This window comes from Ictalurus furcatus, chromosome 18 (genome assembly GCF_023375685.1).
Source record: "Ictalurus furcatus strain D&B chromosome 18, Billie_1.0, whole genome shotgun sequence".
Taxonomy (NCBI): Eukaryota; Metazoa; Chordata; class Actinopteri; order Siluriformes; family Ictaluridae; genus Ictalurus; species Ictalurus furcatus.
In genome coordinates, this window is record NC_071272.1 from 15,724,963 (window position 1) to 15,744,705 (window position 19,743).

At 39.4% G+C, this 19,743-nt stretch overlaps 4 protein-coding genes and 1 pseudogene across 4 annotated transcripts; all 5 read right to left on the reverse strand.

Annotated features, from left to right (window-relative positions):
* Nucleotides 1-565: 565 nt before the first annotated feature.
* Nucleotides 566-2,011, reverse strand: LOC128621937 (odorant receptor 131-2-like). Its single transcript, XM_053647959.1, has one exon. It carries the CDS (start codon nucleotides 1,532-1,534, stop codon nucleotides 566-568), a length of 969 nt encoding a protein of 322 aa, XP_053503934.1. The 5' UTR covers nucleotides 1,535-2,011.
* A 5,182-nt stretch (nucleotides 2,012-7,193) lies between these two features.
* Nucleotides 7,194-8,922, reverse strand: LOC128622579 (odorant receptor 131-2). The gene has a single exon (XM_053649203.1). The coding sequence runs from the start codon at nucleotides 8,391-8,393 to the stop codon at nucleotides 7,425-7,427; it is 969 nt and encodes a 322-aa protein (XP_053505178.1). The 5' UTR covers nucleotides 8,394-8,922; the 3' UTR covers nucleotides 7,194-7,424.
* An 870-nt stretch (nucleotides 8,923-9,792) lies between these two features.
* LOC128622708 (odorant receptor 131-2-like) lies at nucleotides 9,793-10,379 on the reverse strand (annotated as a pseudogene).
* Nucleotides 10,380-13,029: 2,650 nt separating this feature from the next.
* Nucleotides 13,030-13,998, reverse strand: LOC128622709 (odorant receptor 131-2-like). The gene has a single exon (XM_053649410.1). It carries the CDS (start codon nucleotides 13,996-13,998, stop codon nucleotides 13,030-13,032), a length of 969 nt encoding a protein of 322 aa, XP_053505385.1.
* A 4,622-nt stretch (nucleotides 13,999-18,620) lies between these two features.
* Nucleotides 18,621-19,743, reverse strand: LOC128622710 (odorant receptor 131-2-like). The gene has a single exon (XM_053649411.1). It carries the CDS (start codon nucleotides 19,587-19,589, stop codon nucleotides 18,621-18,623), a length of 969 nt encoding a protein of 322 aa, XP_053505386.1. The 5' UTR covers nucleotides 19,590-19,743.

Consider the following 19,743-nt stretch of genomic DNA (forward strand, 5'->3'; position numbering starts at 1 on the left):
TTGTATTATTTGACCAGTTTTAAAGTTTTTTTTTTTTACATTTTGTTCTTGAAATCATCCCTGAATCCACCCTTCCACTGGGATCAGGATAATACTGATTTTTTTGGACCACAGGTATTCCAATCCTACTTAAAATTTTTGAACACATACTGAAGGTGTGATCCAGATCAAAAGCAAGATTGGATTACACAATCTAATGTGATTTCAGAATCCTTTTTTTTTCCTTTTGAACAAGCCATTGTCAAGATTTGATCCAATGCGATAGCTGAAATCCGATCAGATTATTTCTGAACAACTGGACCCAGGAGATTGGAACATTTTATGAACAGTATAACTATCCAACAGTGTTTTCTCTGCTTAGGTTTCCATAACAGTAAATATGACATTTAAATAGAATGCATAAGCATCTGTACAAAATTAAATATTATTAAGATACATAACAAACATTTAAATGGAATGCATAAGCATCTGTACAAAATTAAATATTATTAAAATACATAACATACATTTAAATGGAATGCATAAGCATCTGAACAAAATAAGCATCTGAACAAATAGCTTTAATTCAGTGTACATTGACTGTAGACTTGCATTTGCCCACTGCAAAGCAAAAGTAGTAGGTGAATAAGGGCCGTACAGCATCATCTCTCAGTCCATAGATGAGTGGGCTTAGGCAGCGAGGCAAGATCAGCACAAAAAAAAAGTTTAGATAACGTAGGTCCATGAAGAGGCTACTGCTGGTGGTGGCCATTGCTGCAGCTCGCTCTAAGAAACCAAAGAGAAAAGAGGAGAGACACAGGGCCAGCTGAACGAGGTGCAGCAGCACAGTCTTGTGGGCCTTTGTAGCAGAGTCTTTATTGGAGGAAATGGACTTGGCTGTGATTACTATGCTGATATAAGTGAAAAGGATGATCACAGTCACTGACGCAAAGTAGAATATGTTAAATACCTGAAAAACATCTACTTGCCATTGCTTTATGAAGAGTCTTTCTCTTGTGCACATTATTTGTGAGGTAAAAAAGTTAGAATCCATCACCACTCCATAAAGCAAGTCAATTATTAAGTTTATGGAAGCAATAAACCAAATGACTCCAATAGCAATATAAGTTCTTTTCTGAGTGGCTATTTCAGCATGTCTTAGAGGAAAGCATATGGCCACATAACGCTCTAGTGACATCACAGCCAGGTTTAAAGGTGCGTTATTGAAAGTAATAACCGAAACAAACACTATAAAACTACAAGTAGCCTTGACTATCTTGAAGAATGCCAGACCTAAAACATACAATAAACAAGTAACAAGGAGATGTATTGAGTCATTAAGAAGCATGTGGGTAAACAGAATATAACGTGAGCTTTCTTTAAAAATCGGCTTCCTCCAAAGAGTGTAGACCATGGTGCAATTTATATAAGTAAAGAACAGTGACATTATTAATGTAAAACTAACTCTTGATATCGGCCCCTCAGTCATTGCAACCTGAAACAATTGTTGATACATCAACAAAACCTCAGCGGTGCTATCATTAGTCACTGCCATAATCTTGTACAAACCATGAGCATGCTATGATATTTACAGGACAAATGCTTTGATATTACTAACAGAACAAGATCAGCCACTACAAATTATCATGACTCTCTCAAAGAACAAACAGAATAAACATTTTATAACAAATTACAAATTAGGTGCATGAATAAATGTATGTCCAGTGCTGGAGACTGAAAATCTAAGGGGCTCAGTAAGATGTGAGCTCAGGCCTGAAGAGTACCACAGTTATGAACACAACTTTATAACGGGCAATATAGTGACCCTAGAGAGAGGTGAAGACACGCCTCAGACTGGAAACTGCAGTAATTATGCATCCCTGCTAAGTAATACAAATTCCACAAATATTTATTCACATTTGAATAACAGTTGTAACATACATATGAAAATGAATTAGTAATACCTAAATAAAAAATGGAAGGCAAAATATAACAATATATATATAGATCTAATTGTCTAATAGATCTAATTGTAAAAATTGAACCAATCAATTGCTTATAGACAAAATGGATTTTTCATGTTCCATTGTTTCTATTCACAATATCATCAATCTGCACCATAAAAAATCTCCTTTTATATAATACTGTTTCTTTTTTATTAGCAATTTGTAGGATAACTTATAGATCAAATAAAACATTTACTCTACTACTTTCATTTTGTCCACTTGATTACTTAAGGTATTCACTGACAAAATATAAAGCTACATTCTTGTGGGTTTATGCATCAGACATTTGGTAACCTTGTGGAACCTTAAATGTGTGTTTCCATGTGAATGGAGATGTTGTGCTTTGTTTGCTCCATTGGATGAGTATGTTTGGGGTCATTTTTCTACTTACCTCATGCAGAAACTTATGACTAACAGGACAATGGCTGGACAACACCACCAGTTGAATACTTTTTTAAAATGCCTTTATTGTCATTAAATGGGTGTGTGAATGTGTATGTTATTGTGTCCTGCGATGGATTGGCACCTAGTCCAGGGTGTACCCCGCCTTGTGCCCGATGCTCCCTGGGATGTTCCCCACGACCCTGTAGGATAAGCGGTATAGAAAATGGATGGATGGATGGATTTATTGTCATTAGACCTTGCAGTACAATTGCAATTAATGTGAATCTCCCAATGTGGTTCTGTTTTACACACATAAAAGTACAGACACACATACAATTATAAATTTAAGGGGAATAATACTATATATTGTAAGTGAATAAATAAATAAGTAGGTAGTTAGGAAATAAAACAAATTTGATTAAAAAAGAACAATATTGCACTAGCTGTGTTTTAAATAGTGATATGTCGTTCATGAACAATTCGTTCATTTTGAATCTTTAATATGCTTTGGGAAGAACGAGTTGTCTCAGAGAGTGATTTGTTCATTTTTGACCACGCATGCACTGAACATCCCCATAGGTTCTGTACAGGAAACAGAAATAATTAGTTCATGTCTTGAGTCTTCGGGTTCGATTCGTTCGTTCTTCCGGTGACCACTGCATAGGTAATGCACCATGCAATACTGGAAACAGAAATGATTAGTTCATGTCATGAGTCTTTGGGTTCAAGTCATTTGTTCTTCCGGTGACCACCCCACAGGCAACGCACCATGCAATACCGGAAATGGGATTAACGAACGGCTCGAACCAGAAGACTCAAGAGATGAACTAATTATTTCTGTTTCCGTGAATCAGATGTGACAAATGTGACGTGACAAAAGAAAGAAAGGCTCTGACTGGGAGGTGAGGTGAACTAACAGACTGCATAGCCTGAAGACCCAGCTAAGCTATTAATGAATCATTACTATAATGTTTTGTATGTGACTCAAAAGGTGACATGCAAATTAAGTGAAGGGGAAGGCAAAACTAGTCATTGTCCTAAAGATAACTTCTGATTGGTTGGAACCCCTAGAGGGCTGGTTTAGCCAGAAAGAGTTGAAAACACCATGACCGAGAAAATCATTGAGTTGTGTTGGAGCTGGAGGTGGCAGCGGTCGTGGAATTTTGTCCTTTCTATCCCACTGTCCAGTCCTCATCTTCATTTTCTTTTCTTCGGGTTTTATCTCACTTTTTGTCCACGTAAGTAATTTCCATTTGCCACAAAGTATTTCTGTTTAATTTTACACTGATCTTAATCTGAACCTAGCCTTCAGCTGTGATCAACTTCTTCAGACCTCCAATTCTGTTTCAACTAGACCTCCTGACGGCTGACTACATCTCAATAGCCTCCTGTGAGTTCCAGCCAGATGACTGGGTGTTCCTCTTGCTGCCCCCCACTAACTGTAATATCCTGGCCCACTGGCATGGCCTGTACACAGTCCTTGAAGGGGTGGGCTCAGTGAACTACCACCTACAACAGCCGAGTAAGTGAACAAACACCCAAATACACCCAAGTATTAACCTGCTGAAGAAATGGATTGTGACTGTCCCTGCTGTGTCGGCTTTTAGTGATGTCCCATCAGACCCCCCAGGGAGCTCTTTGGTCCAGAAGACCTGACGCCTTCACAGTGGCAAGACCTCATCAATTGGGTGGACCAATTTTAGTAGGTGTTCTTGCTAGAGTCAGGACTGACACACTTGGTCCAACATGCAATCCAGACCATGCCATGAGTGGTGGTCCAACAGCAGCCCTACCAAATGCCAGAGGCATGCTGCTGGGCTACTGAGGAGGAAGTCAGCAAAATGCTATGGGACAGGATCATTGAGGAATCTGCCAGCCCCTGGTCTAGCTCAATTGTGGTGGTCCTGAAACCCAAAGGAAGCATCAAGCTATGCAATAACTTCTGTAAGTTTAACCAGGTCTCTGAATTTGACAGCTACCCCCTGCCCTGATTAGACAACCTGGTGGAGTTCCTGAGGAGAGCCCACTTCATCACCACCCTGGATCTGACTAAAGGGTACTGGCAGGTAGCCCTAGCCCCAGAAACCAAGCCCAAGAATGCATTCAGCACCTCTGGCGGCCACTAGCAGTACCAGGTTCTCCCCTTCAGGCTTCATGGAATGAGACCTTCCAGAGGCTCATGGATGTTGGCCTATTCCCCCAAACTGGCTGCATGTAGCCACCTGCTGGGGTGACATTGTGATACAATCAAACACATTGGCTGACCACCTGCAGGACCTCAGGGAAGTCCTGAGTGAGCTCCACAAGGCCAGGCCGACCGCAAATCTAGACCAAGGCATAGTACGTGGGGTACCACATCGGCCAAGGCCTACTAAAACCTCAGGGGAAGAAGATTGAAGTGGTCAAAGAGTACTCAAAACCCACCCACAATCTGTTGTACATGCCTTCTTAGGGTTGGCAGGGTATTATTGCCGGTTTGTCACTAACTTGTCCTCTCTAGCCTCCCCCCTCACAGACCTAACAAAGAATGGCCAACCAGACCAGGTACACTGGACCAAGGCAGCAGAGCAGGTGTTCCAGACTCTCAAGCAGGTGCTCACCAGTTCACCAGTGTTGAGAAACCCAGACTTTGATTGGCCCTTCACTGTACACACCGACACATCAGAGACAGGGCTAGGTGCAATGCTCTCTCAAACCTTCAACAGAGAAGAGCACCTGGTGTTGTATGTGAGTAGGAAACTGACCCCCGCAGAACGGCGGTATGCCGACATGTAATGAAAAGTCCTGGCCATAAAATTGGCTGTTAAGGAACCCAATACGGTGAATGGCCAAAGCAAAGGACACAAACACTCACATAACCCAGTGGTTTCTCTTTTTACAGAACTTCTCATTCCAGGTCCAACACCGAGTGGGGGCCCACCATGGCAACGCAGATGGACTCTCGTGAAGGTACAGACTTTGGGCACAAAGACTGCAGACAGTAAGCTTGGATCTGAGTGGAGAGTACTGTGATGGTGGACCTCCAGTCCGCTTGCACAAGGCACTACACACTCCTCACATGACTGCTAAAGGGGTACTAATTGGACAGCACCATTTCAGCACCACTGTTTTGGAGAGCGAACTAGAACATGACAGAGAGACTGGGCAGAGGAATAGAAAATGGCTGGTGGTTTAAGGACTGCGCCAGCTCCTTATCATCACTGAGAATATGAGAGATATAAAAGGGTACAGCGGCTGCAGCAGAGTGAGCAATCTCTGTTTCCCTCCTGTTGTTGACTACTTTCTCTGTCTTTGTTGCAGGTCCCCTCCTGTGCCATGCTGACAGCTCTCTTCCCATGCCCCCACAGGAGTGCCCCAGACCTCACGATGCCCCAGTGGCCCACATCACTATGCCTGGCCCATGAAGCCCACTGAGACACGTCTCCATAGAGCCTCTGCTCACTAAGCCAGCATCGCTCACACCGTCTACAAGACATTAAACACTGGATACTAATGAACTTCCTCCCACTTAATTATGACAAGACAGAAATATTTCTACTAGGACATACAGGCAGCTAAAAGTATCTTTCTGATTATGTAGTAACTCTAGATGGCCTTTCAATCACATCGTGTGCAGCATTATAAGACCTTGGTGTGATTACTGACTCTAGTCTTTCATTTGAAGCTCGTGTAAATAATATTACTAAGATATCCTTATTTTTCATATAAGAAAAATTGTTAAGATAACAGATATATGCAATGTCACTTAAAGATGCATTTAAAGACTGTTGTCTGTAGTTTGGACTAGTGTAAATGCTTGCTATCTGGATGTTCCAGTAGCTGCATGAACAAGCTCCAATTATTTCAGAATGTAGCAGCCAGTGTCCTTACTAGAACCACAAGATTTGAACACATCACTCCTATCTTATCTACACTGCACTGGCTCCAAGTAAAATTTTGCATTGATTGTAAAATACTACTAATGACCTAGAAAGCAATTAATTGTCTTGCACTGCAGTACATGAGTAATTTTTAGGTTTTTTTATGATCCACCACACCTGCTTTTAGTTCACATATAAAAATTGTTGTTGTTCCTACATGGTTCCGCTGATATGGATGTAAATACCCTCAAGTAAAAGCTGAAAGTCTGCAGAACTCATATACAATATTTAATTTTGGTGGTAGACAGCTAAAATAAAAATACATTTGTCAATGCCCAAATATTTATGGACCTGATTGTAAATATTACATTCAGATGCCAAAAATCAAAGAGATTTTCACTTGGCCATCTTCCAAAGAGAAACAATGTCTTAGCCTAAAGGCTAAAAGCTTTAGCACAACAAAAGCACAAGCAGCAGAATGCCATAGCTTTGGCTCACATTTGATGTCAAATAAAAACATTTGTATAAATACAGTAAATCCCAATAATGACCAATGAGCCATTAATAAGCCATTAATTCTTTCTGAAGTCAAAATTTTATTGTAAATTAATATCCAGTAAGCTCATTTGTTTCTTGTATGATTTTTATTTTAAATAAACACAAACTTTACAAGATCTTCAAGTTTGTGAAAGGTCTACAAGTGTTTCTTTTCTTTTTCTCTTTTTCAGTACTCTCTACTATATTGTAAAAGCTAATATTCTGTGCTTAATTTATTGTTTAATGATAATCTTTATTTATCAGCAAAATATAGTTAGAACATTTGTGTTAAGGCTCTGTTCAAACCTGTATAATTGACATTAATTAATTAAATAGTTTAAACACTAGACAGTTTTAACATTCGACCAGATGAAGTGATGGTCAGTCCCCTTTAAAAAAGAACACAGGATTTTGTTTCAGCCTCATGCAAACAGTCAGTGTTTGTTTTTAACTGAAACGCATGGTGATGTGGTGTCAGCTGTGTTATACAGAGCTGAATCAAAACCCCTAGTATAGTGGGACTTACAAGATACAAGTGAGTTACAAGATAACTATGCATACCCATTCATGCTATATTTTCTCCATGAGATTTTACAACAATTATTGTGACTCTGAACAGGTTTAAATATCCTTAAGCATCTCAAAAAATGCTCTCAATTCAGTGTACATTGACAATAGACGTGTGTTTGCCTGTGGCACAGCGAAAGTAGTAGATGAATAGGGGCCGTACAGCATCGTCTCTCAGTCCATAGATGAGTGGGCTTAGACAGCGTGGCAAGATCAACACAAACACATAGTTTAGGTAACGCAGGTCGATGAAGACGCTGGTGCTGGTGCTGGCCATTGCTGCAGCTCGCTCTATAAGGCTAAAAAGAAAAGAAGTAAGGCACAGTCCCAGCTGAACAAGGTGCAGCAGTACAGTCTTGTGTCCTTTTGCAGCTGACTCTTTATTGGAGGAAATGGACCTGGTTGTGATCAGAATTCTAACATATGTGAAAAGGATGATCATCGACACTGACACAAAGTAGAATACATTAAAGCCCTGATAAGCATCTAGTTGCCATTGCTTTATGAAGAGTCTTTCTCTTGTGCAAAATATTTGTGAGGTTAAAAATTTAGGATCCACCAGTACTACATAAAGCAAGTCAATTATAAAGTGCATCAGACCCATAAACCAAATAATTCCAAGGGAAATATAAGTCCTTTTTTGAGTGGCTATTTCAGCATGTCTTAGAGGAAAGCATATGGCCACATAACGCTCTAGCGACATCAGAGCCAAGTTTAAAGGTGCATTACGGAATGTTGTACTTGAAACAAAAACTAAGAAAGTACATGCAGCCATGACTAACTTGAGATAGGCCAGACTAAAAATATACAACAAAGAGGTAACAAAGAGCTGAATCGAGTCATTGAGAAGCATGTGGTTAAACAGAATGTAGCGTGGAGTCTCTTTAAAAATAGGCTTGCTCCAAAGAGTGTAGACCATGATGGCATTCAAATAGATAAAGAACAGAGACATTAATATTGCAAAAATGACTTTTGATACCAATCCCTCATTCAGTGCAACCTGGAATATTTGCTGATGTATAAGTAAAACCTCAACTGTGCTATCATTAGTAACTGACATAATATGATACAAAATAGAACCATAAAAATTTACAGATACCACTAACAATACAGGATGAGTTTCTACAAATCACCACTAAGTCCTCACACATCAGATTTTTCCAAAGTAAAAAAGAGAAGACAATATTTATAAAAAATTCTATGCTTGCATTATTCTGTTACATCTGCTGCAAAACCTCACTTTGATATGTGAGCTCAGCTCCAAAGAGAAATATATTTGTGAGCTGACAGATATAATAGGCACTATGTGAGCCCCAGAGAGATGATGACACATGTGAGTGTAAATGATAGACCATGTATTTTCATGCAATCCTTGGATGTTGTCATTCTGTTTCCATATGCGATTATGAGGTTATTTGCGTTCCCATAATTCACATGTGCCAAACTTCAGGCCTGTGGCCTTATTTTATTCAGCCCATGCAAACTTGCAAAACATAACAATGAAGCAATGTTGTAATGGTCTGTAACTACTACTCATCATTTTCACACTAGAACAGTAATATCTAAAATTCAACCCAGACTAGTGTATAGTCCCCTCCAAAACTATTGGAACAGCAAGGCAAATTCATTTGTTTTTGCTATAGACTGAAGACATTTGGGTTTGAGATCAAAGTATGAATATAATCAGAGAGTTTCAAATTTCACTTTTTATTTGATTTTTTTATTAGACATGCAAGCCATTTTGAAGCTGTGAAAAGAGGGAAAATCAATCAGAGGCACTGCACAAACATTGGGCATAGGCAATACAACAATTTGGAATGTCTTGGAAAAAGAAAGAATCCACTGTTGTTTTGAGCAACAGACACTGAATGGGTCAGCCAAGGAAAACAACAACAGCTGAAGACAGAAACATTGTGAGAGCTGTGAAGAAAAACTCTAAAACAGCAGTAAGTGAAATCACCAACAATCTGCACAGGGCAGGAATGAAGTTACAGTTACAGTTAATAGTAAAATGCTTACAACATTGCTTCAATATTATTTTTTTTGGGTGGCTGTGGCTCAGGTGATAGAGCGGTTTGTCCACTAATTGCAGGCTTGGTGGCTCGATTCCTGGCCCACTTGTATGCACATGCCGATGTTTCCTTGGGCAAGACACTGAACCCCAAGTTGCTCCCAATGGCAGGCTAGTGCCTTGCATGGCAGCTCTGCTGTCACTGGTGTATGTGTGTATGTGTGTGTGTGTGTGTGTGTGTGTGTGTGTGTGTGTGAATGGGTGAATGTGAAACAGGTTAAAAGGCACTATATGATAAAAAAGGAATGAAGGTATCACTGTTTGAAGAAGACTTCAAGAGCAGAAATATAGAAATCATACCTCAATATGCAAACCATTCATCAGCAGTATTAATCAGTAGGTCAGATTTTGCCAAGAAATACAGAGAGTATGGAGAAAGAAATAAGGCTCATACAGCATTGTCTCTCAGTCCATAGATGAGCAGGCTTAGGCAGCGTGGCAAGATCAGAACAAGCAAATAGTTTAGATAATGCAGGTCCAAGATAACTTGGTTATTGCCAACCATTGCTACAGCTCGCTCTATGAAGTTGTAGAGAAAAGAGGAAAGACACAGGGCCAGCTGAATGAGGTGCAGCACCACAGTCTTTTGAGCTTTTGCAGTTTTTATAGGAGGAAATTGACCTGGCTCTGATCACAATATTGATATTAGTGCAAAGGATTGCCATTGCTTTATGAAGAGCCTTTCTCTTGTCCACAATATTTGTGAGGTTAAAAAGTTAGGGACCATCACTGCTACATAAAACAAGTCAATTATAAAGTTTATAGAACCAGTAAACGAAATACCTCCAAAAGCAACATGAGTCGATTTCTGAGTAGCTATTTCAGCATGTCTTGGATGAAAGCAAAGTCCACATAACGCTCTACTGTCATCACAGCCGGGTTTAAAGGTGCATTACGGAATGTTGTAACTGAAACGAAAACTATAAAAGCACAAGCAGCCATGACTAACTTGAGTAAGGACAGATTGAAAATGTACAACAGGCAACACACGCACACACACCTGGACCTCACCACAGTTACCACCACACACACTATAAATAGTGTCTGTGATGTTGATTGTCGCCATATGCTGCAGACAAACAGAATAAAGGCTCATTAAGGAGATTTCATACTAAATCTTTCAAAACCAGGTAGATATATGGGTCCATGAGTCCATGAATTGAGATATATATATATATATATATATATATATATATATATATATATATATATATATATACACACACACACAATATCTCACAAAAGTGAGTACACCCCTCACATTTTTGTAAATATTTGATTATATCTTTTAATGTGACAACACTGAAGAAATGACACTTTGCTACAGTGAAAGTAGTGAGTACTCTTCTAAAGATGATGCACAAGAAAGCCCACAAACAGTTTGCTGAAGACAAGCAGACTAAGGACATGGATTACTGGAACCATGTCCTGTGGTCTGATGAGACCAAGATAAACTTATTTGGTTCAGATGGTGTCAAGCGTGTGTGGCGGCAACCAGGTGAGGAGTACAAAGACAAGTGTGTCTTGCCTACAGTCAAGCATGGTGGTGGGAGTGTCATGGTCTGGGGCTGCATGAGTGCTGCCGGCACTGGGGGGCTACAGTTCATTGAGGGAACCATGAATGCCAACATGTACTGTGACATACTGAAGCAGAGCATGATCAGTATGCAGTATTCCAGCATGATAACGACCCCAAACACACCTCCAAGACGACCACTGCCTTGCTAAAGAAGCTGAGGGTGAAGGTGATGGACTGGCCAAGCATGTCTCCAGACCTAAACCCTATTGAGCATCTGTGGGGCATCCTCAAATGGAAGGTGGAGGAGCACAAGGTCTCTAACATCCACCAGCTCTGTGATGTCATCATGGAGGAGTGGAAGAGAACTCCAGTGGCAACCAGTGAAGCTCTGGTGAACTCCATGCCCAAGTGGGTTAAGGCAGTGTTGAAAAATAATGGTGGTCACACAAAATATTGACACTTTGAGCCCAATTTGTACATTTACACTTAGGGGTGTACTCACTTTTGTTGCCAGCGGTTTAGACATTAATGGCTGTGTGCTGAGTTATTTTGAGGGGACAGCAAATTTATACTGTTACACAAGCTGTACACTCACTACTTTACATTGTAGCAAAGTGTCATTTGTTCAGTGTTGTCACATGAAAAGGTATAATCAAATATTTACAAAAATGTAAGGGGTGTACTCACTTTTGTGAGATATTGTGTGTGTGTGTGTATATATATATATATATATATATATATATATATATATATATATATATATATATATAATGTTTTTTGTGTCAACTCATCTTCATTTAAGTCTTTTAACCATGTACTGGCCCTTTAATTCAGAGCGAGCAGCGCAGCAAAAAATAGACTCGATGCTGAAACTCCTGTTTCACTTCTGCTCACGCGCTGCTCCTGCACCACACTGTCCGGTGGAAAAGCCCTCATCCGTTAACATGCACGTTAGAAAAATACACACTGCTTCTGCTCCGTTGCAGCGTGCAGTGTGAAATAGGCTTTAAGCCTTCTTTTCCAGTGGTGGATCCACATTCACCACATGATTGCCATCACCAACTCGAGTTACATTATCTGTAACTTTAGGTGCCACAACAATTATTTTCACACACACAAATGCTCCCAAATATATTTTGAGGTCACACAGATTAAATTTCAGGAACATATGCGACCAAAATGGTTGCAATTTCGAGCCTTGGGTGTTGTTATCAAATTTGAACCTGGACTAGGAAAGGCTTCATTCTGTGGTCCAATTGTGTTTTCCAGCTAATAGCTCCCAGTTGTAGTCATCTGCAGGCATCTGTATGCAAATATATAAAGAAAGAAATAAATCAGGTGGGAAAAATATTGGGAAAACACTTCAGTGTGTCCCCTTTCAAAATAGACCAAAACCATGCATGTTCTCCAAATGGTTCAAGAACAGCTTTAATTTGAGTTTGGGTATGCCTTGGATAGGCGTTTTAGGCTAATTTTACTGGAACTCTAAGAGGTTTGTAGCTTAATGTATACTTTATCTACTTTATCACTGTAATGGTTAAACAAATCAAGTTTAAAATATAAATAAATGTATATACTATATGATACAAATGTTGTATTATTTCACCAGTTTTAAAGTTTTTTTTTACATTTTGTTCTTGAAATCATCCCTGAATCCACCCTTCCACTGGGATCAAGATAATACTGATTTTTTTGGACCACAAGTATTCCAATCCTACTTAAAAAATTTTAACACATACTGAAGGTGTGATCCAGATCAAAAGCAAGATTGGATTACACAATCTAATGTGATTTCAGAATCCTTTTTTTTTCCTTTTGAACAAGCCATTGTCAAGATTTGATCCAATGCGATAGCTGAAATCCGATCAGATTATTTCTGAACAACTGGACCCAGGAGATTGGAACATTTTATGAACAGTATAACTATCCAACAGTGTTTTCTCTGCCTAGGTTTCCATAACAGTAAATATGACATTTAAATGGAATGCATAAGCATCTGTACAAAATTAAATATTATTAAGATACATAACATACATTTAAATGGAATGAATAAGCATCTGAACAAAATTAGCAAACAAATAATAAATCTGAACAAATAGCTTTAATTCAGTGTACATTGACTGTAGACTTGCATTTGCCCATTGCAAAGCAAAAGTAGTAGGTGAATAAGGGCCGTACAGCATCATCTCTCAGTCCATAGATGAGTGGGCTTAGGCAGCGAGGCAAGATCAACACAAAAAAAAAGCTTAGATAACGCAGGTCCATGAAGAGGCTGCTGCTGGTGGTGGCCATTGCTGCAGCTCGCTCTAAGAAACCATAGAGAAAAGAGGTGAGACACAGGGCCAGCTGAACGAGGTGCAGCAGCACAGTCTTGTGGGCCTTTGTAGCAGAGTCTTTATTGGAGGAAATGGACCTGGCTGTGATTACTATGCTGATATAAGTGAAAAAGATGATCACAGTCACTGACGCAAAGTAGAATATGTTAAATACCTGAAAAACATCTACTTGCCATTGCTTTATGAAGAGTCTTTCTCTTGTGCACATTACTTGTGAGGTAAAAAAGTTAGAATCCATCACCACTCCATAAAGCAAGTCAATTATTAAGTTTATGGAAGCAATAAACCAAATGACTCCAATAGCAATATAAGTTCTTTTCTGAGTGGCTATTTCAGCATGTCTTAGAGGAAAGCATATGGCCACATAACGCTCTAGTGACATCACAGCCAGGTTTAAAGGTGTGTTATTGAAAGTAATAACCGAAACAAACACTATAAAACCACAAGTAGCCTTGACTATCTTGAAGAATGCCAGACCGAAAACATACAATAAACAAGTAACAAGGAGATGTATTGAGTCATTAAGAAGCATGTGGGTAAACAGAATATAACGTGAGCTTTCTTTAAAAATTGGCTTCCTCCAAAGAGTGTACACCATGGTGCAATTTAAATAAGTAAAGAACAGTGACATTATTAATGTAAAACTAACTCTTGATATCGGCCCCTCAGTCATTGCAACCTGAAACAATTGTTGATACATCAACAAAACCTCAGCGGTGCTATCATTAGTCACTGCCATAATCTTGTACAAACCATGAGCATGCTATGATATTTACAGGACAAATGCTTTGATATTACTAACAGAACAAGATCAACCACTACAAATTATCATGACTCTCTCAAAGAACAAACAGAATAAACATTTTATAACAAATTACAAATTAGGTGCACGAATAAATGTATGTCCAGTGCTGGAGAGTGGAGATCTAAGGGGCTCAGTAAGATGTGAGTTCAGGCCTGAAGAGTACCACAGTTATGAACACAACTTTATAACGGGCAATATAGTGACCCTAGAGAGAGGTGAAGACACGCCTCAGACTGGAAACTGCAGTAATTATGCATCCCTGCTAAGTAATACAAATTCCACAAATATTTATTCACATTTGAATAACAGATCTAACATACATATGAAAATGAATTAGTAATACCTAAATAAAAAATGGAAGGCAAAATATAGCAATATATATATATAATTGTCTAATAGATCTAATTGTAAAAATCGAACCAATCAATTGCTTATAGACAAAATGGATTTTTCATGTTTCATTGTTTCTATTCACAATATCATCAATCTGCACCATAAAAAATCTCCTTTTATATAATAGTGTTTCTTTTTATTAGCAATTTGTAGGATAATTCAGAGATCAAATAAAACATTTACTCTACTACTTTCATTTTGTCTACTTGATTACTTGAGGTATTCACTGATCAAATATAAAGCTACATTCTTGTGGGATTATGCATCAGACATTTGGTAAACTTGTGGAACCTTAAATGTGTGTTTCTATGTGAACGGAGATGTTGTGCTTTGTTTGCTCCATTGGATGAGTATGTTTGGGGTCATTTTTCTACTTACCTCATGCAGAAACTTATGACTAACAGGACAATGGCTGGACAACACCACCAGTTGAATACTTTTTTAAAATGCCTTTATTGTCATTAAATGGGTGTGTGAATGTGTATGTTATTGTGTCCTGCGATGGATTGGCACCCCGTCCAGGGTGTACCCCGCCTTGTGGCCGATGCTCCCTGGGATGTTCCCCATGACCCTGTAGGATAAGCGGTATAGAAAATGGATGGATGGCTGTTTTTAATGTCATTAGACCTTGCAGTACAACTGCAATTAGTGCGAATCTCTCAATGTGGTTCTGTTTGACACACATAAAAGTACAGACACACATACAATTATAAATTTAACAGGAACAATACTATATATTGTAAGTGAATAAATAAATAAGTTGGTAGTTGGGAAATAAAACAACGTTGATTTAAAAAAAGAACAATATTGCACTAGTTGTGTTTTAAATAGTGATGTGTCGTTCATGAACAATTCGTTCATTTTGAAATTTTAACATGACTTGGGAACAACAAGTTGTCTCAGAGAGTGATTCGTTCAGTTTTGACCACACATGTGCTGAACATCCCCATAGGTTCTGTACAGGAAACAGAAGTGATTAGTTCATCTCTCGAGTCCTCGGGCTCAAGTCGTTTGTTCTTCCGGTGACAACCCCACAGGCAATGCACCATGCAATACCAGAAATGGGATCAGACAACCTGGTAGAGTTCCTGAGGAGAGCCCAATTCATCTCTACCATGGATCTGACTAAAGGGTACTGGCAGGTAGCCCTAGCCCCAGAAACCAAGCCCAAGAATGCATTCAGCACCTCTGGCAGCCTCTGGCAGTACCAGGTTCTCTCTTCAGACTTCATGGAATGCGACCTTCCAGAGGCTCATGGATGTTGGCCTATTCCCCCAAACTGACTGCATGTAGCCACCTGCTGGGGTGACATTGTGATACAATCAAACACACTGGCTGACCACCTGCAGCACCTCAGGGAAGTCTTGAGTGAGCTCCACAAGGCCAGGCTGACCGCAAATCCAGACCAAGGCACAGTACCCGGGGTACTGCATCGGCCAAGGCCTACTAAAACCTCAGGGGAAGAAGATTGAAGTGGTCAAAAAGTACTCAAAATCCACCCACAACCTGCTGTACATGCCTTCTTAGGGTTGGCAGGGTATTATTGCCGGTTTGTCACTAACTTGTCCTCTCTAGCCTCCCCCCTCACAGACCTAACAAAGAATGGCCAACCAGACCAGGTACACTGGACCAAGGCAGCAGAGCAGGTGTTCCAGACTCTCAAGCAGGTGCTCACCAGTTCACCAGTGTTGAGAAACCCAGACTTTGATTGGCCCCTCACTGTACACACCGACGAATCAGAGACAGGGCTAGGTGCAATGCTCTCTCAAACCTTCAACAGAGAAGAGCACCTGGTGTTGTACGTGACTAGGAAACTGACCCCCGCAGAAAGGCGGTATGCCGACATGTAATGAGAAGTCCTGGCCATAAAATTGGCTGTTAAGGAACCCAATACAGTGGATGGCCAAAGCAAAGGACACAAACACTCACATAACCCAGTGGTTTCTCTCTTTACAGAACTTCTCATTCCAAGTCCAACACCGAGCGGGAGCCCACCATGGCAACGCAGATGGACTCTCATGAAGGTACAGACTCTGGGCACAAATACCACAGACAGTAAGCTTGGATCTGAGTGGAGAGTACTGTGATGGTGGGCCTCCAGTCCGCTTGCACCATTCACTACACACTCCTCACATGACTGCTAAAGGGGTTCTAATTGGACAGCACCATTTCAGCACCACTGTTTTGGAGAGCGAACTAGAACATGACAGAGAGACTGGGCAGAGGAATAGAACATGGCTGGTGGCCATTAAGGACTGCGCCAGCTCCTCATCATCACTGAGAATATGAGAGAGATAAAAGGGCACAGCGGCTGCAGCAGAGTGAGCAATCCCTGTCTCCCTCCTGTTATTGTCTACTTTCTCTGTCTTTGTTGCAGGGACCAATGACAGTAACAACAGCAATGTCAACCAAACTCCCCTCCTGTGCCATGCTAACAGCTCTCTTCCCATGCCCCCACAGGAGTGCCCCAGACCTCACGACGCCCCAGTGGCCCACATCACTATGCCTGGCCCATGAAGCCCACTGAGACAGGTCTCCATAGAGCCTCTACTCACTAAGCCAACACCGGTCACACCACCTACAAGACATTAAACACTGGATACTAATGAACTTCCTCCCACTTAATTATGACAAGACAAGACAAGACTACAGGCAGCTAAAAGTATCTTTCTGATTATGTAGTAACTCTAGATGGCCTTTCAATTACATCTTGTGCAGCATTAAAAGACCTTGGTGTGATTATTGTCTCTAGTCTATCATTTGAAGCTCATGTAAATAATATTACTAAGATATCCTTATTTTTCATATAACAAAAATTGTTAAGATAACAGATATATGCAATGTCACTTAAAGATGCACTTAAAGACTGTTATCTGTAGTTTGGACTAGTGTAAATGCTTGCTATCTGGATGTTCCAGTAGCTGCATGAACAAGCTCCAATTATTTCAGAATGTAGCAGCCAGTGTCCTTACTAGAACCACAAGATTTGAACACATCACTCCTATCTTATCTACACTGCACTGGCTCCAAGTAAAATTTTGCATTGATTGTAAAATACTACTAATGACCTAGAAAGCAATTAATTGTCTTGCACTGCAGTACATGAGTAATTTTTAGGTTTTTTTTATGATCCACCACACCTGCTTTTAGTTCACATATAAAAATTGTTGTTGTTCCTACATGGTTCCGCTGATATGGATGTAAATACCCTCAAGTAAAAGCTGAAAGTCTGCAGAACTCATATACAATATTTAATTTTGGTGGTAGACAGCTAAAATAAAAATACATTTGTCAATGCCCAAATATTTATGGACCTGATTGTAAATATTACATTCAGATGCCAAAAATCAAAGAGATTTTCACTTGGCCATCATCCAAAGAGAAACAATGTCTTAGCCTAAAGGCTAAAAGCTTTAGCACAACAAAAGCACAAGCAGCAGAATGCCATAGCTTTGGCTCACATTTGATGTCAAATAAAAACATTTGTATAAATACAATAAATCCCAATAATGACCAATGAGCCATTAATAAGCCATTAATTCTTTCTGAAGTCAAAATTTTATTGTAAATTAATATCCAGTAAGCTCATTTGTTTCTTGTATGATTTTTATTTTAAATAAACACAAACTTTACAAGATCTTCAAGTTTGTGAAAGGTCTACAAGTGTTTCTTTTCTTTTTCTTTTTTTTTCTTTCAGTATTCTCTACTACATAGTAAAAGCTAATATTCTGTGCTTAATTTATTGTTTAATGATAATCTTTATTTATCAGCAAAATATAGTTAGAACATTTGTGTTAAGGCTCTGTTCAAACCTGTATAATTGGCATTAATTAATTAAATAGGTTAAACACTAGACAGTTTTAACATTCGACCAGATGAAGTGATGGTCAGTCCCCTTTAAAAAGAACACAAGATTTTGTTTCAGCCTCGTGCAAACAGTCAGTGTTTGTTTTTAACTGAAACGCATGGTGATGTGGTGTCAGCTGTGTTATACAGAGCTGAATCAAAACCCCCAGTATAGTGGGACTTACAAGATACAAGTGAGTTACAAGATAACTATGCATAACCATTCATGCTATATTTTCTCCATGAGATTTTACAACAATTATTATGACTTTGAACAGGTTTAAATATCCTTAAGCATCTCAAAAAATGCTCTCAATTCAGTGTACATTGACAATAGACGTGTGTTTGCCTGTGGCACAGCGAAAGTAGTAGATGAATAGGGGCCGTACAGCATCGTCTCTCAGTCCATAGATGAGTGGGCTTAGACAGCGTGGCAAGATCAACACAAACACATAGTTTAGGTAACGCAGATCGTTGAAGACGCTAGTGCTGGTGCTGGCCATTGCTGCAGCTCGCTCTATAAGGCTAAAAAGAAAAGAAGTAAGGCACAGTCCCAGCTGAACAAGGTGCAGCAGTACAGTCTTGTGTCCTTTTGCAGCTGACTCTTTATTGGAGGAAATGGACCTGGTTGTGATCAGAATTCTAACATATGTGAAAAGGATGATCATCGACACTGACACAAAGTAGAATACATTAAAGCCCTGATAAGCATCTAGTTGCCATTGCTTTATGAAGAGTCTTTCTCTCGTGCAAAATATTTGTGAGGTTAAAAATTTAGGATCCACCAGTACTACATAAAGCAAGTCAATTATAAAGTGCATCAGACCCATAAACCAAATAATTCCAAGGGAAATATAGGTCCTTTTTTGAGTGGCTATTTCAGCATGTCTTAGAGGAAAGCATATGGCCACATAACGCTCTAGCGACATCAGAGCCAAGTTTAAAGGTGCATTACGGAATGTTGTACTTGAAACAAAAACTAAGAAAGTACATGCAGCCATGACTAACTTGAGATAGGCCAGACTAAAAATATACAACAAAGAGGTAACAAAGAGCTGAATCGAGTCATTGAGAAGCATGTGGTTAAACAGAATGTAGCGTGGAGTCTCTTTAAAAATAGGCTTGCTCCAAAGAGTGTAGACCATGATGGCATTCAAATAGATAAAGAACAGAGACATTAATATTGCAAAAATGACTTTTGATACCAATCCCTCATTCAGTGCAACCTGGAATATTTGCTGATGTATAAGTAAAACCTCAACTGTGCTATCATTAGTAACTGACATAATATGATACAAAATAGAACCATAAAAATTTACAGATACCACTAACAATACAGGATGAGTTTCTACAAATCACCACTAAGTTCTCACACATCAGATTTTTCCAAAGTAATAAAGAGAAGACAATATTTGTAAAATTCTATGGTTGCATTATTCT